This window comes from Gobio gobio (assembly GCF_949357685.1).
Source record: "Gobio gobio genome assembly, chromosome: 8".
NCBI lineage: Eukaryota > Metazoa > Chordata > Actinopteri > Cypriniformes > Gobionidae > Gobio > Gobio gobio.
This window is the reverse complement of record NC_137114.1, coordinates 16,960,815-16,977,917: the sequence shown is the minus strand read 5'-3', so window position 1 is coordinate 16,977,917 and position 17,103 is coordinate 16,960,815. Positions and strand designations below refer to the sequence as shown.

The window sequence follows — 17,103 nt, the reverse complement described above, 5'->3', positions numbered from 1 at the left end:
ACATACCCGTAAATTCAAGCTTCGCCTTTGGCGTTTTAACACTCGATGGCACCGTGTCGAATGTGGACGAGGTCGAACTGGAAGCCATATTAATCTTGGACTAAATCGGCCACCGTAGGAGTTAAAACGAAATCGGAATTGAGAGGAACAGAAACTAAAATTCACTGGATGGTCATATACAATTTCACCACTAGATGGGGGAAAATATCACACAGTGTAGCTTTAAATGTTTACATGTACTCAAGACGTAACCGACTGTTTGCTAGGATACTTACCAAAATGGCACTTCGACATATTTGTGTGTAGGCTATTTGACCGTTTAGGCGTGTCTGAACCCCACAGTAAACTTCACTTGCACGTTCCGCCCAATCTCGGAGCGTGCGCACAGGAGCCCGCCTAGGGGACAGGATCACTTTTGCGGCTTAATACGCTTTTAATCAAACTGTTTAGTATCAAGCACGCCCCACAGTTTAGCAACAGTAGACTGCATTTTACATCACTCTCTTATTCGGCTGATTTGGATGTTAAGTTTTGCTTGGGGAGGAACGAAAGCACACCGCTGTGAAGGAAATGAAAGTGCGCTGTGCGGAATGCGGTATGCTGAATTTTCATAATCGTTGGAAGCCAAAAACTAAATCAAAATGTGAGTAATTGCTCAGCCCCACTAAACAGATGTACTAAAATGAGAAATTCTTGAGAGATTCGAGTTACTGAGATGTGGGAAGTGTTGAAGAAACCTCTTCAGCCAGCCCTCGTCTTATGAATGTCCTTTTAATCTCTCATGAATAGCCAAAGTTTTACATGAGTTCAACTTCTGTGTTGGCTTTTCTGATCAATTGTCTGTAGAAATTTGTGAATCCTTTAGTTTGAAAGCTAATTAACGGATGACGTGTCGTTTTGAGATGTGCTCAGCATTTGCCGCATTTTGTCTAAACCATGTTATTGTAGTTCTGGTTTCTAAAGGGTCCTCTGATAAACTGAAGTTTCCACGTTTGATGGCTCTTTCTCTGGTTGTGAAATTGCTGTAAGTGGAGTCTTGCAGTGAAAATCCTGATATCCAGAAGGGTCCGTTATCTTATTGTGCTAATTAAGCTGGGACCTTATTACCCACCCACACAAATGTTCTCTGACTTTCATAACACCCCCATGCACATAACAAGTAAAAAAAAAAAAAAAAGTCAACAAGTAGGCAAGCCTGCTGCTTTGTGTTCTGGGCTTCTGGAGATAAGTTTTTCTGGGTTGAGGCATTGATTAATATCTTCACCACTCATTTCTGTAATGTGTTGTGCTTGATGATCAGTAGATTTGATTGGAGGAGGCATTAGTCTGAGGAACGAGTCAAACTTTGGAGTGTTAGCAGATGCTCTGTTTTTGTGGTGCATCATAAAGCTTGCAAACGTCACTAAATGATGAAAATCTACCTATATTCTCTCTCTACACATACATGCATACACCGATCAGGCATAACATTATGACCTAATATTGTGTGGGTCCCCCTTTTACTGCCAAAACAGCCCTGACCCGTCGAGGCATGGACTCCACTAGACCCCTGAAGGTGTCCTGTGGTATCTGGCACCAAGATGTTAGCAGCAGATCCTTTAAGTCCTTTAAGTTGCGAGGTGGGACCTCGATGCAACGGACTTGTTTGTTCAGCACATCCCACAGATGCTCCATTGGATTGAGATCTAGGGAATTTGGAGGCCAAGTCAACACCTCAAACTCATTGTTGTGCTCCTCAAACCATTCCTGAACCATTTTTGCTTTGTGGCAGGGAGTATTATCCTGCCATTTCCATGAAGGGGTGTACATTGTCTGCAACAATGCTTAGGTAGGTGGTACGTGTCAAAGTAACATCCACATGGATGGCGGGACCCAAGGTTTCCCAGCAGAACATTGCCCAGAGCATCACTGCCTCCGCCGGCTTGCCTTCTTCCCATAGTGCACCTGGTGCCATGTGTTCCTCAGGTAAGCGACGCACACGCACCCGGCCATCCACGTGATGTAAAAGAAAACATGATTCATCAGACTAGGCCTCCTTCTTCCTTTGTACCGTGGTCCGTGGTGGACAGGGGTCAGATGGGCACCCTGACTGGTCTGCAGCTATGCAGCCCCATACATAATAAACTGCGATGCTCTGTGTATTCTGACACCTTTCTATCAGAACCAGCATTAACAGTAGCTCGTCTTTTTGATCGGACCACACGGGCCAGCCTTCGCTTCCCACGTGCATCAATGAGCCTTGGCCGCCCATGACCCTGTCGCCGGTTCTCCACTGTTCCTTCCTTGGCCCACTTTTGATAGAGAACTGACCACTGCAGACCGGGAACACCCCACAAGAGCTGCAGTTTTGGAGATGCTCTGACCCAGTTGTCTAGCCATCACAATTTGGTGATGTCAAACTCGCTCAATTCCTTATTCTTGCCCATTTTTCCTGCTTCTAATGCATCAACTTTGAGGTCAAAATGTTCATTTGCTGCCTAATATATCCCACCCACTAACAGGTGCCGTGATGAAGAGATAATCAGTGTTATTCACTTCACCTGAATAATGTTATGCCTGATCGGTGTACATGCATACATACATTTTTATATAATGTAGTTGGTGCTGTAGAGAGTAGTTGTGCAGAAAATGTTCATGGCTCATGACTTCAAGTCTTGAAAGAACTGTTCAGTTACATGCCCTGAGCTTTACAGACTGCGCTTAGGTATTCATCTGTGACTTTGTGCTTTTTATATATTTATATTTCTTGACTTTGCTTGACTCAAAGTGAAAATGTGTCATGGTCTCGCACTTTTTTTCAGTGCACTTTCTTTTTTTCTTCTTCTCTGAGGTCCTGTAGTTCTCATTAATAGTTTATGAGGAGATCCAGAGGATGACAGTTTGGTGTCTGATGTGAAGTCACCCATGCTCATCTGAGCATAAATGCACAAAACCTACCATCTGCGGATCTGTTAGTCAAATTTTTACAGTTACACTCCAGTGAAAGTAGTGTGGTTTTATAGACTTAAAGGATTAGTTCCCCCGAAATGAAAATTGTCATTGTTCACTCATACCATATGACCTTTTTTCTGGCAAGAAAACAAAAAGAGAAGTTTTAAAGAGTGTACTAGTCATATTATTTAATGCAGTAATAAAAGTTTAGTGCCATAAAAACATCATAAATAAGGGTGCTTTGAGGCTGATCACCGATTACTAGCATTGGCCGATAGGGCTGGGTATTGGCAAGGGTCTCATGATACGATACACATCACAATATATTGTGATACGATGCATATTGCAATTTAATATTGCAATACCCTTTTTTTTTATAAAAAAAGAGATGGAAATACAACTTGCTGTATCACTTTGTATCACATTATATTGTTAAAATAATAAAAACTATTTGCATTGCACAGTGTCACTGAACAGTGAACACACTGAAATGTATAAAGTGATATTGTGTCACTGAACACTTTTAACTAGGCATGTGCGATATTGAAGAAAAATGCGATGTGCAATATCCTTGTTAAATAACGCGATATTGCCTTAAGCGTGTAAAATCTATTTATTTCCCCGACTGATATCTTTCAGTTAAACATAACTGACTGTGTTTACATGAATACTCATCAAGACAGTCATTTTGACATAAAGAGTGTGTATTTGACAGTTCAAGTGTGTAACAAGACACGAAAAAAAGAACGGCTTGTGTGCATGTTTCGGTGTGTGTGTCAGACAGCGCGAGACTGCAAGTTGTTTTTCGCAAGTTATTGTGTTTAATAGCTCTTTTTAACGTCAAGCAAGTCACATAAGTAACAGTCGTGTGCCTTGTCTATTCTCTGCTATATGCATCAACCTAAAACGTACACTTTTCACAATGTTGAAGTAGCCTATTAAAATCATTCAGATATTGCGTACCCTTGCGATATGCAAAAATGTACATTTGCGATATTTCGATAATTTCGATATATTGCGCAGCCCTACTTTTAACTAAAAATGAAGATTGTAGACAAAATGTAGACAAAAATCATATAAAAATGAAGTGCATTAAGTAAGCATTCATAAAACTGAAATAGTGTGCTAAAACATCAAGTATGCTTAATGTTCAACAAAATTATTGATCTGACTGCATTGACACCATTGTATGCGAACTGAACTGAGCTGGACGATGACATCACTGTTGTCTCCAGAGCTGCTGTGTAGACTTTTACAACCAAAATCAATCAACGCTGAACTTACTTAAGCTGGACAATGACACTATTTTCTTGTAGAGCTGCTGTAAAGCCAAAACAAACTTGAATTATTTTCCTATTATCACTGTAAAGCTTTAAAGCAATCGGTATTGTAAAAAGCACTAAATCAATTCAAGTCAAGCCACTTTTATTTATAATGATCTACTATACTGTAAACAATATTTTGATATTTGATAGTTTGATAACTCATCTGCGAGTATATGCCTGAAGCCGGGGTTTTCAACCACACTATACGGCCGCAAATCCTTACAAATGAAATGCACCGCCGACTCGGTTATCTTCTTTGCACGAGCTGAGGTAGACTGAAGCTTGTTGGTTGTATTATCCAGTGTAGTATGCCTTGAATCAACAGGCTGAGGCTGAGGTTGCAGTGCCACCAGTTAAGCTGGGCGTACACTGTGCGGTTTCTATGCCATTTCAGCAAGGTTACCTACTCGCACTGGCTTTACATCGCATGCGATCTACTCGTACAAAGCTCACGATTTATGTGCTCACACTGTGCGGTCTGATCGCTGAGCGCGACTTGTCTGCTCACACTGTACGAGTGAAATAGTGTGAGATGGTGGTCCAGTGGGTTAAACCATGGAACTGATATGCAGAAGGTTGCTGGTTCGATCCCAGCGGTCACCACCAGTGTGTCCTTGAGCAAGGCACTTTACTCCATGTTGCTCCAGGGGGATTGTCCTGTAATAAGGCCACTGTAAGTCGTTCTGGATAAAAGTGTCTGCCAAATGCATAAATGTAAATATGCGTAATAAAACCTAGTTGCAAAGATAGACCATGGTGTAGGCTATTATAGAGAGATAGCCTATCAAATGCATCAGCGATCGATATCAAGGGGATTTAGCATTTACAATTTATGTATAAATATTATTATTGTCCCATGTTCCACTCCGTCTCGGAGAGCACACACAGAAAGCCGCTTGGGGAACAGTACCACTTTCGTGGCTTAATAACTCTTTTTATTATCGAGCACGTCCTGCAGTTTTGCAACAGTAGACTGTATGCTGTGCGGGTTTGTGAGCAAGATCCAAAAAGATCTGACTCAAAAGAATGATTCATTCACAAATTAGTGCTATAATTAAGTATTGAAATTAATTGAAATAAAGCTGAAATACAATAAAATATAAATAGATAATAATTTAAACTTAATAAACTTAAACTTACTAAAAAAAATGAAATGGTTAGAAATGTTGCCTTGAAAACTAACTGAAATAAAACAAGTACCAGAATTACTTAAGAAGTGCTAAAACTGAAATACAAGTAAAGCTTAATAGAAAAAAAAAAAAAAAACCCAAACCAACAAAAGCGGCAAACCGTTCCATTAAGTCGGATGCCTAAAATTCCAGTTTGCTTATGTCTTTGAGTAATGTCTTTGAGTTATGTCTTTGAGTTGTAATTTACATCTTCTCTGACATTTACGATGTCCCTCACAGACACACACACACACACACACACACACACACACACACACACACCCGGCAGAGGTAAACCTTGGGTGGCGGGGAATTACTGCCATTTAATACATCTTTGACATGTTCTCATTGTTCAAATTTTCCAGGTCGGATATCTTTCCCCTGGCCTAAAGCAAATGCCAAATATTTCTTTGAAACCGGAAACATGAAATATGATTCCAAAGCATGTCCACACGACTAGACACATCCCCTGAATGCTTACATGTTTCCTTTGGCATGTTAAACACTGTTACAAGCACGTATAGCCATGGGGAGAGTTAAAGGATTCCTTCACTTTAAAATCAAAATTAGCCCATGCTTTACTCACCATGAAGACTTTCTTCTTTCTAATAAACACGATCAGAGTTATATTAATAAATATCCTGATGTTTCCAAGCTTTATAGTGGCAGTGACAGGGTCCAATTGAGTTTGAAGCTCAAAAAAGTGCATCCATCCCTCATAAACGTCCTCCACACGGCTCCAGCGATTAATAAAGGCCTTCTGAAGTGAATCGATGAAGTTTGTTAGAAAAATATCCATATTTATAACTTTATAAAGTAAAATATCTAGCCTCCGCCTTCCGTATTCAACTTGCGCCATTATAAAGCTTTGAAGCGTCAGGATATTTATTAAAGGGATAGTTCACCCGAAAATGAAAATGTGATGTTTATCTGCTTCCCCCCCCAGGGCATCCAAGATACAGGTGACTTTGTTTCTTCAGTAGAACACAAATGAAGATTTTATCTCCAACTGTTGCAGTCTGTCAGTTGTATAATGCATGTGAATGGTAACACTTGAGAGTATGAGAACTATGAGAGTAATATAATCCATATTAAACCCTGCGGCTCGTGATGACACATTGATGTCTTAAGACACAAAACGATCGGTTTGTATTTATGTAATTTTTTACCTCCAATACCCCATTATGTCCAGCAGTGAGTTTGGCCATGTTTAGCATGAGAATCAACTCTTTAACAGAGTAAATAATTCAGAATCTCAGGAGGTCAAAAGAAATGGTAGTACATATGGCATGGGAGACTTTATTACAAAAGTCAACCTGTTTTTTTATTTTTATTATTAAATATGCTTATGTTTATGTCACTATAGTATTGCTTTAACAATGACTGTAGACAATAGATGGTTCCTGAAAATAAATGCATGGTCTGAGTGCTGGTTGGCTTTATTGGTGAGAGGAAAGTGAAGAAATGAAAGGGGGCTGAATCAGCAGTGAGTTGCTCTCTGAGGACAGCGGTTGTCATGACTGCTTTTGTTCCGATGTCATACTTTATAGATGTTCTTGTTCTAATAATGTCGCCCCAAGCCCTTTTCCCCAGGGCTATTTTTCTACAATTTGCTCATACAGTGCTTTTTTTTTTTCTTTTCTTTTTTAATAAATGGATGAAAGACTAATGGTATGTTTGTTTCATAGTGCAAGTATGAATGTGTGTTGTGTTTTTGGCAAGAGTGTGACTGCCATCTAGTGTTGGCTCAGGGAATTTGCTTTGGATAGGAGTTTCTGAGTTCATAAATGAAAATGTCTTGTCCAAATGAATCTCTCTCTCTCTATATACACTATTTATATGACTCTGCTGAACGAGTTGAATTGTTATATAAAGTTATATGGCATTTCCTTCTTTCTTTAGCCATCGGTTGGAGGTTCGAGCTCAGGTGGCCCAGGCATTCCTGTCAAAGTTCCAGCTGTCCTCCGCCGAGATGGGAACGTTACGCTCCGCACGAGATGGACCCATCACAGAGGTGACCTCATGTTATCCTACAAAAAAACTACTGGTCATTCCCTCTGAAACTTCATTTGAGAATGAAAGCGTAAGAATGCCGTCAAACCACGAGATGGCAGATTGGCAGCATTATTTTCATCTTGAATGATAATTATAAAGCGTGTTGGCATTACAAGTAAGTGATTTACGTAATCAGATTCCTTTTTTTCAAGTAGCTAGTAAAATATCATACAAAATATCTGAGTTACTTTTTCAAATAAGTCCTCCTGTCCTCTTGTTGAGAGAAATGGTGAGTAAGTGCAGAGGTGTTGTGTGCACGTGAACATGCATTTACTCATCTCACTTCCACGTAAACACATTCACTATTCCTCAAGATGTATAGAGTGGCAGAAGAGCTGCTGCGTGACTGGAGTTAATAGGGGAAACTGCAAAAACATGAGTAAAACAAACGATTATCAGTTTAAACTAAAGGTTGCAAAAACATGAGTAAAACAAACGATTATCAGTTTAAACTAAAGGTTGCAAAAACATGAGTAAAACAAACGATTATCAGTTTAAACTAAAGGTTGTACTCTATGGTGTTCCTTACAACTTACCAAAGATCCAACTTACCAAGATATTGATTGACATGCTGCCAGGAATCGTGTTTGCTGACATTTATATGAGCCTGATTTTGACAACGGGGAAATACATAAAGCAACTTTGCCAGTGAACGCTTTATATAAATACAATATATAAGTGATCACTTATATCAATGTTATATATATCGTCCAGCGTTTATTTCAATTCAATCAATTATGCAGAATATAAGATGGTAAATATTAATTGATGAGTTGTCGATACAATATATTTTACAATATAACAATACAACAACATATAGGTATGAGTTTACCTCATAATTCAATATATTGACACAAAATGATAACTGTAATTCTACGCTGCCTGGAGTCCAGTTGTTTCTGTGAATTACAGCGATCCAGTTGCTTCTCTTTTCTGTAGCTTTCAGCAGTCTGTAAAATATACATCAGATTTTTGTGTCAAATCTATTTGTACAGTCAATCTCAAAGCCCTTTCCCATTTTAGATGTGTTTTGTGTGTTTTTTGTGGCATTCACGCTAAAAACCAATACTGCCACCCAGTCTATTCGCCACTCAGTGGGCATAACCGCAGTCCCTCCGGCTGACGGGGACGTCACGTGCATACCCTCTATAAAACAAGCAAACTCAGAATGTCACTCAAACCTGCAATGATTAAATATTTGTGTAATTTAAAGGTCCTGTTCTTCGTGATCCCATTTTTCAAACTTTAGTTAGTGTGTAATGTTGCTGTTAGAGCATTTATAATACCTGTAAAATTATAAAGCTCAAAGTTCAATGCCAAGCGAGATATTTTATTTAACAGAAGTTCCCTTTCAAAGCCTACAGTGAACGGCCGGTTTGGACTACATCCCTGTACATCCTGCTTTAATTACGTCAGTAGAACAGTTTGTCGACTAACCTCAGCCCACAAGAGTATGCGAAAAAGGGGGCGTGGTCTTGTTGCTCCCTCATGGAGAAGACAAAGTGTTGCGTTCGGTTGCGTTTGTATAGTTTGTTTGTCGCCATGTCGTCGAGACGCTGTTATTTTCATCCCGGAGTCAAGTCACCTTTGTTTGGCTTTCCCAGGGACGCTGTACTTGGAGATCATTGAGCGCATGCATCCCCGTTATGGTGAGAGGCGTGACCTTTCCGGTAACGTGCGCTCTGCGTGCACTAAACTGCTGTCGAATCACAACACGGGAACCGCTGGCACAATCAGAACTCGTTAAGTATTTCTGAAGGAGGGACTTCATAGAACAGGGAAATCTTTCAAGCCGTTTTGAGGACAGTGAAAACAGCAGTATACAGATAAGTAAATTGTGTGAAAAATACTGTGTTTTTTTACACGCGAAACATGAACACATGTTATATTGCACACTGTAAACACAATCAAAGCTTCAAAAAAACACGAAAAATGGGACCTTTAACAGATTTAATCTCACTTTATTAACCAATGTCTTTGCTGCTGACCTTTGTCGATCCGATGGATCCTTTTCACTGTGATGACGCGTTTTAACAGTCATCAATATCATAAATCCTGCAACGATTTTTGTATTTTCATTGTTTTTTTAAACGTATGTACATTTATAGCACTAATACTTTTGTATTTTATTACTTTAGCATTAAATTACAAAAAAACAAGTTACCGCTGCTGCGAGGGTGTTTCTAATACAGTCTTTGGGAGTTTTGACTGCCGTTATCAATCTCACTCTATTTTTTCAATCTTTTTGAAAGTTGTGAAATCACTATATTGGCGTTTCTTTTGCTATGTGAGCAAATGGGCACACAAAAAATATATTTAATGTATTCTATCATTCACCTTTATAAGATTTAACCCAACTATGACGACTTCCGGCTCTGAGAAACCCGGAAAGGTGAAAAGGGTCTATTCAACCATACGAGTAAACATCTAAATTACTTTAGATAAATTACTTTTTTATTTTTATGGCTGAAGTAAGAGAAGAATATTACACAGGAGAAGAAAATTCAACACTGTGATCCAGAACGTCTGGAACTGAAATTTTTTTTTGAGCTGTGCCCTCTACTGGACAGGAGATGATTTGCTTTTCCTTCAACCTGAGGCTTATTTAGTTCACTTTTGATGTGAAAGGGCCTTTTGTTTGTTTTCATGAATTTAATTATTTTTATTAAAAAAAAACTCACTTTGTTATTGAGGTGAGAAAAAGTAACGTAAGTTAACACATTACTTTCCATAAAAAGTTACTAAGTAGCACAATTAGTTACTTTTTTAGGGTCTAATGAAATATTGTAACACATTACTTTTAAAAGTAACTTTTTAATAGGAATGCACCGAAATTAAAATTCTTGTCCGAATGCCGAAGCCGAATACATAACACGTTTATAAAAAAAAAAAAAAATATATATATATATATATATATATATATATTTTGCCAATTGTTTCACCATTGCATGAATTAAATAGTAAAAATGAGCTTTTTGCTATTTTGTCTTGCTTTTAAAAGAAAAATAAATGACAAAACTACAATTTTAAAATATTTATTCAACACAGAATTTTTTTTTACATTCCAGCAGACATACAAACAAAGCACGATATAACTCAAAATACATAAAAAAATAAAATAAAAAAAAACCTTTTATATATATATATATATCTCATTCACCGTTATAAGATTTAACCCAACTATGACGACTTCCGCTCTGAGAAACCCGGAAATGTGAAAAGGGTTTAACCACTCACCTAAAGGATTATTAGGTACACCATACTAATACTGTGTTTGACCCCCTTTCGCCTTCAGAACTGCCTTAATTCTACATGGCATTGATTCAACAAGGTGCTGAAAGCATTCTTTAGAAATGTTGGCTCATATTGATAGGATAGCATCTTGCAGTTGATGGAGATTTGTGGGATGCACATCCAGGGCACGAAGCTCCCGTTCCACCACATCCCAAAGATGCTCTATTGGGTTGAGATCTGGTGACTGTGGGGGCCATTTTAGTACAGTGAACTCATTGTCATGTTCAAGAAACCAATTTTAAATGATTCGAGCTTTGTGACATGGTGCATTATCCTGCTGGAAGTAGCCATCAGAGGATGGGTACATGGTGGTCATAAAGGGATGGGCATGGTCAGAAACAATGCTCAGGTAGGCCGTGGCATTTAAACAATGCCCAATTGGCACTAAGGGGCCTAAAGTATGCCAAGAAAACATCCCCCACACCATTACACCACCACCACCAGCCTGCACAGTGGTAACAAGCCATGATAGATCCATGTTCTCATTCTGTTTACGCCAAATTCTGACTCTACCATCTGAATGTCTCAACAGAAATCTAGACTCATCAGACCAGGCAACATTTTTCCAGTCTTCAACTGTCCAATTTTGGTGAGCTTGTGCAAATTGTAGCCTCTTTTTCCTATTTGTAGTGGAGATGAGTGGTACCCGGTGGGGTCTTCTGCTGTTGTAGCCCATCCGCCTCAAGGTTGTGCGTGTTGTGGCTTCACAAATGCTTTGCTGCATACCTCGGTTGTAACGAGTGGTTATTTCAGTCAAAGTTGCTCTTCTATCAGCTTGAATCAGTCGGCCCATTCTCCTCTGACCTCTAGCATCAACAAGGCATTTTCGCCCACAGGACTGCCGCATACTGGATGTTTTTCCCTTTTCACACCATTCTTTGTAAACCCTAGAAATGGTTGTGCGTGAAAATCCCAGTAACTGAGCAGATTGTGAAATACTCAGGCCCGTCTGGCACCAACAACCATGCCACGCTCAAAATTGCTTAAATCACCTTTCTTTCCCATTCTGACATTCAGTTTGGAGTTCAGGAGATTGTCTTGACCAGGACCACACCCCTAAATGCATTGAAGCAACTGCCATGTGATTGGTTGATTAGATAATTGCATTAATGAGAAATTGAACAGGTGTTCCTAATAATCCTTTAGGTGAGTGTGTGTGTGTGTGTGTGTGTGTGTGTGTGTGTGTGTGTGTGTGTGTGTGTGTGTGTGTATATATATATATATATATATAACGGATTATTTAGAATTTAAAAAATAAAATGCAGCGTGAAATTGGCCATTAATCCTTTTTGCAACATGAAAAACACTAGTTTTATTCAATGGATTATATAGACTGTAGACTCGAAAGCGAGCCAAGACCGCTCCATTTATGATCACTAAACGCTGTCGCTATGTCAGTTCATCACAATCTCACAAAATTCAATGAAGCTGCTAACAATGCACAATAAATATCTTGCTTGCATCGATTCATGTCTTCACTTTTTGTTTGTTCATGAGAGGTTTTGCGAGGCTGTATAACTCAGCACTGAATAAAAACTGCCGGTTTGAGCAGTGAGTGGAGTCTGACTAACTTTAAACACATTGGCCATTGCGTACAAGAGATCAACAACTATGTCACCGCTGCAGAAACATGTTGTAAATGGATACATTTGACCTTCTACAGACACAAATATGCACAGGAGCATTTGCCAATATATTATTACAGTATCAACTGAGGGTGCTCTTGCTTGCATTTGAGGGTGCTTAGACAATTCAGCAGAACAGTGTCTGCAAACGGCCATTTCTGCGTCTTTCTCTGACACTTTAATATTTGTCATCAAAAACGCGTAATCAAAAACGTCATTGTTCGGTAAAATTTATTCGGTCTTTTCACTTATTCGTCCGAACACCGAAAGTGCAATTTTTGTTAATTTCGGTTGCCGAACATTCGGTGCATCCCTACTTTTTAAAGCATCTTTTTTTCCCCCAACGCTGATTATAAATGTAATAATAAATCTAATTATAATAATAAATCTAACATCCCATTTAAAAAACAAACAAAAAACATGCAGAACAGACCGACATCATTTCATAGAAGTGGCTGGAGAAGTCAAGTACAAACATTTCTCAACTCAATCTTCCGATTTTTATCAACTAGAATGTTACATGATCCTCTCAGAGTAAACCATGTCTTGCAGACTAAATGAAAAATAAATGTAGCAGAATCCGCTGTAATAGTTGAGTGAACTCTGTTTACTGTGCAGGACTTCTTCAGAGCGCTGAACCGTGTGAAGAACATCCACGAAGACGTGAAGGTCCTACTGAGGACCAACCAGCAAACAGCAGGGTGAGAGACAGTAGAATAAAATCCACTTAGAAAATGTACTTTATCAAAATATACAACAACTTTAAAATGAATTTTTTTACATGTAGATGTTCAGTGATGTCTGTGCTTTAACTGCAGGCTGGAGATCATGGAGCAGATGGCCGTGTTACAGGAGACGGCATTTGAGCAGCTCTATCGCTGGGCTCAGAGTGAGTGTGTGCTCTGGACCACACACACACACACACACACACACACACACACACACACACACACACAGCAGAGGCGAGAGAGGAGTTTCTGGAATATAAGCACAGCTGCTACTGCCAGAGAATTTGGAACATAAGTTTGACTCATAGCATATAGAACGATTTACGCCTCTCCTGTTTTAGATTTCATGATGATGTAATTTAGTCAAATATTTGAGTTACGTAATATAAATAAAGTAATTTATGTGTCTTAGTGTTATAGGAAGCCTCATAGATGTTTCTGTGTCTGTCTTTGGTGTCTGTAGATGAGTGCAGAGGGTTGACTCAGGAAACATGTGATATTTCTCCCGTGTTGAGTCAGGCTATGGAGTCTCTCCAGGATCGGCCTGTTCTTTATAAGTGAGTTCTTCTGTCTCTCACACGTGCACTTCAACACAGTCATCCAGTGCCTGTAGAGCACAACAATGCAGATCGTTTTTCAGCAGTGGTGTGTCACACGTTCATTTTCTCTCTAGGCTTTTTCAAAGAGTTCAAAGCCATGGGTCAAGCCAGCCAGCTTAGAGGCGAATCAAGACTTTACAAATATTAATCTGAAGCAATGTAATATGTGAAATTGGATAAACGGGGAAGGTACAAGGTTGTTTTCTTAAATTGTTTGAGATTTATTCAAATATATAAGTAGAAGTGTAGAGGGGGCAACTCAGTGGCATTGCCCTGTCAAGCCAAATAATTCAATGAAACAAAATACAAATAAATCAAATGAATCATATAACTAAATCTTTGTTAAAAAGTTCTGTCATATATTTTAATTTGTGGTGAATTCTGTTCAAAAGTTTGAACACATCTTTTTTTCTGCTCACCATTTATTTAGTTGCATTTATTTGATCAAAAATCCAGTACATATGTGAAATATTATTACAATTTAAAAGAACGTCATCGTAGGTGCATGTCCACTGTGAGAGACAAAAAATCCAGAAATCACAATGTATGATTTTTTAACTATTTATTTGTAATATACAGCTGCAAATAAGTATTTGAACACCTGAGAAAATCAATGTTAATATTTGGTACAGAAGCCTTTGTTTGCAATTACAGAGGTCAAACGTTTCCTGTAGTTTTTCACCAGGTTTGCACTGCAGGAGGGATTTTGGCCCACTCCTCCACACAGATCTTCTCCAGATCAGTCAGGTTTCTGGCCTGTCGCTGAGAAACACGGAGTTTGAGCTCCCTCCAAAGATTCTCTATTGGGTTTAGGTCTGGAGACTGGCTAGGCCACGCCAGAACCTTGATATGCTTCTTACAGAGCCACTCCTTGGTTATCCTGGCTGTGTGCTTCGGGTCATTGTCATGTTGGAAGACCCAGCCTCGACCCATCTTCAATGCTGTAACTGAGGGAAGGAGGTTGTTCCCCAAAATCTCCCAATACATGGCCCCGGTCATCCTCTCCTTAATACAGTGCAGTCGCCCTGTCCCATGTGCAGAAAAACACCCCCAAAGCATGATGCTACCACCCCCATGCTTCACAGTAGGGATGGTGTTCTTGGGATGGTACTCATCATTCTTCTTCCTCCAAACACGTTTAGTGGAATTATGAGCAAAAAGTTCTATTTTGGTCTCATCTGACCACATGACTTTCTCCCATGACTCCTCTGAATCATCCAAATGGTCATTGGCAAACTTAAGACGGGCCTGGACATGTGCTGGTTTAAGCAGGGGAACCTTCCGTGCCATGCATGATTTCAAACCATGACGTCTTCGTGTATTACCAACAGTAACCTTGGAAACGGTGGAGAGGGTTGGAAGAATTTTGTGGCATGTAAAAGTGATGTATTTGCCAAATAATGGAGCAGACTGTCTTGTCAAGGAGGGACTGACAGTATAATATGCGATTATGTCCGATTTAGTCTTGATACTGTAAACAGAACAATGGCTCCCCATACCTGTGCGCAACCGGGAACCAGACTGCAGTTCCATCATGTAACACAAGGGGTCAGCCTCTCACATCCTTATGGAAGCAGTTTCCTGTGTTTACTGTACCTTCCTCCAACTGTCAGTACATTATCAATGTCCAGACATCCGTAAAAGAAAACAACCGTCAAGATTGATTTAGTGTGTTTGAGTTAATGAGCCATATCAGTACAATGCAACAACTTGGTTTGCATGAATGAACGCAGCCAGAAAAATAACATATTTCTAGAGTGTAAATCAACTCTCTTCAGTATGTTTTGAATTCAGTTTAAATTACATAACATATTTTTGGTGAAGGCCACACGGGTTGTAGATATTATTCATACTCTAACTATTACTCATACGTAGGGCTAGTCATTTGAGAAAACCCCTAAACATCAGCACGTCCCGCACTGTTTGTGCTACGGAAATTAATACCTCATATTGCGTATAGAAAAGGTTATCAGACACACATAATCAACCCGAGCCATATCTAGAGACCTGAAAATCACAGATTATGACTTATGGGTTGGATTTTTTTGACCACCCAGAACACCCTAGCGACAACTCATAACACCATGACAACCAGCAAAAACACTTTAACGTCATTTTTGTGCTGAAATATTCTTAGGTTCCCAAAATTGTCAGCCAAACCCCATTGACTTAAACATTTACTTGAATCACCACTGAGATTTATCAAAATATTTGCATGTTCACGGTCACGGTTCGCTCATATCAGTTAATGGTCAAATGACAGGCAGATAAACACAAAATATCTAATTTTTTAGTTTTATTCATATTTGATTTGATTTGAAAAAAAGAAAAAAAAAATATATATATATATATATATATATATATATATATATATATTATTATTATTATTATTATTATTATTATTTATTTATTTTATTTTTTTATAAAAACAAAGACTGTCATATGTTATGATATGGCATTTCATATGAAAATGTCTCGTATTGCTACTGCCGAGACATCTACTCATAGACTCTACTGCTAATGGAAATTGTTACTTTTAAGGGTGTTCATATTTGGGTTCACTCTTTCCCGTTTCACACATACTATGTTTGTAATGTGTACGTGGTGCTTATTTTTTTCTGTGCCTATGTACAGGTTAGAGCAATTACACTGCACACGGATGCGGCCAGAGCTGAGCTTCTGCAAGAACCAATGAGGTTCATTCTGCTGTTACGCAGCACGTTTGAGCTTCTGCAAGAACCAATGAGGTTCATTCTGCTGTTACGCAGCACGTTTGAGCTTCTGCAAGAACCAATGAGGTTCATTCTGCTGTTACGCAGCACGTTTGAGCTTCTGCAAGAACCAATGAGGTTCATTCTGGTGTTACGCAGCACGTTTGAGCTTCAGCAAGAACCAATGAGGTTCATTCTGGTGTTACGCAGCACGTTTGAGCTTCAGCAAGAGCCAATGAGGTTCATTCTGGTGTTACGCAGCACGTTTGAGCTTCAGCAAGAACCAATGAGGTTCATTCTGGTGTTACGCAGCACGTTTGAGCTTCAGCAAGAACCAATGAGGTTCATTCTGGTGTTACGCAGTAAATTTGAGCTTCAGCAAGAACCAATGAGGTTCATTCTGGTGTTACGCTGCACGTTTGAGCTTCTGCAAGAACCAATGAGGTTCATTCTGGTGTTACGCTGCACGTTTGAGCTTCAGAAAGAGCCAATGAGGTTCATTCTACTGTTACGCAGCACGTTTGAGCTTCAGCAAGAACCAATGAGGTTCATTCTGCTGTTACGCAGCACGTTTGAGCTTCAGCAAGAACCAATGAGGTTCATTCTGGTGTTACGCAGCACGTTTGAGCTTCCACAAGAACCAATGAGGTTCATTCTGGTGTTACG

At 39.2% G+C, this 17,103-nt stretch overlaps 1 protein-coding gene across 1 annotated transcript in view; it reads left to right on the top strand.

The window, feature by feature from the left end:
• cog6 (component of oligomeric golgi complex 6) overlaps positions 1-17,103 on the top strand; it is a 107,928-nt gene that overhangs the window by 32,791 nt on the left and 58,034 nt on the right. The window contains exons 5-8 of the mRNA XM_079823652.1: positions 7,328-7,439; positions 13,018-13,100; positions 13,218-13,288; positions 13,591-13,684. Coding sequence (XP_079679778.1) covers positions 7,328-7,439; positions 13,018-13,100; positions 13,218-13,288; positions 13,591-13,684 — 360 coding nt within the window. The remainder of the gene's footprint in view (positions 1-7,327; positions 7,440-13,017; positions 13,101-13,217; positions 13,289-13,590; positions 13,685-17,103) is intronic.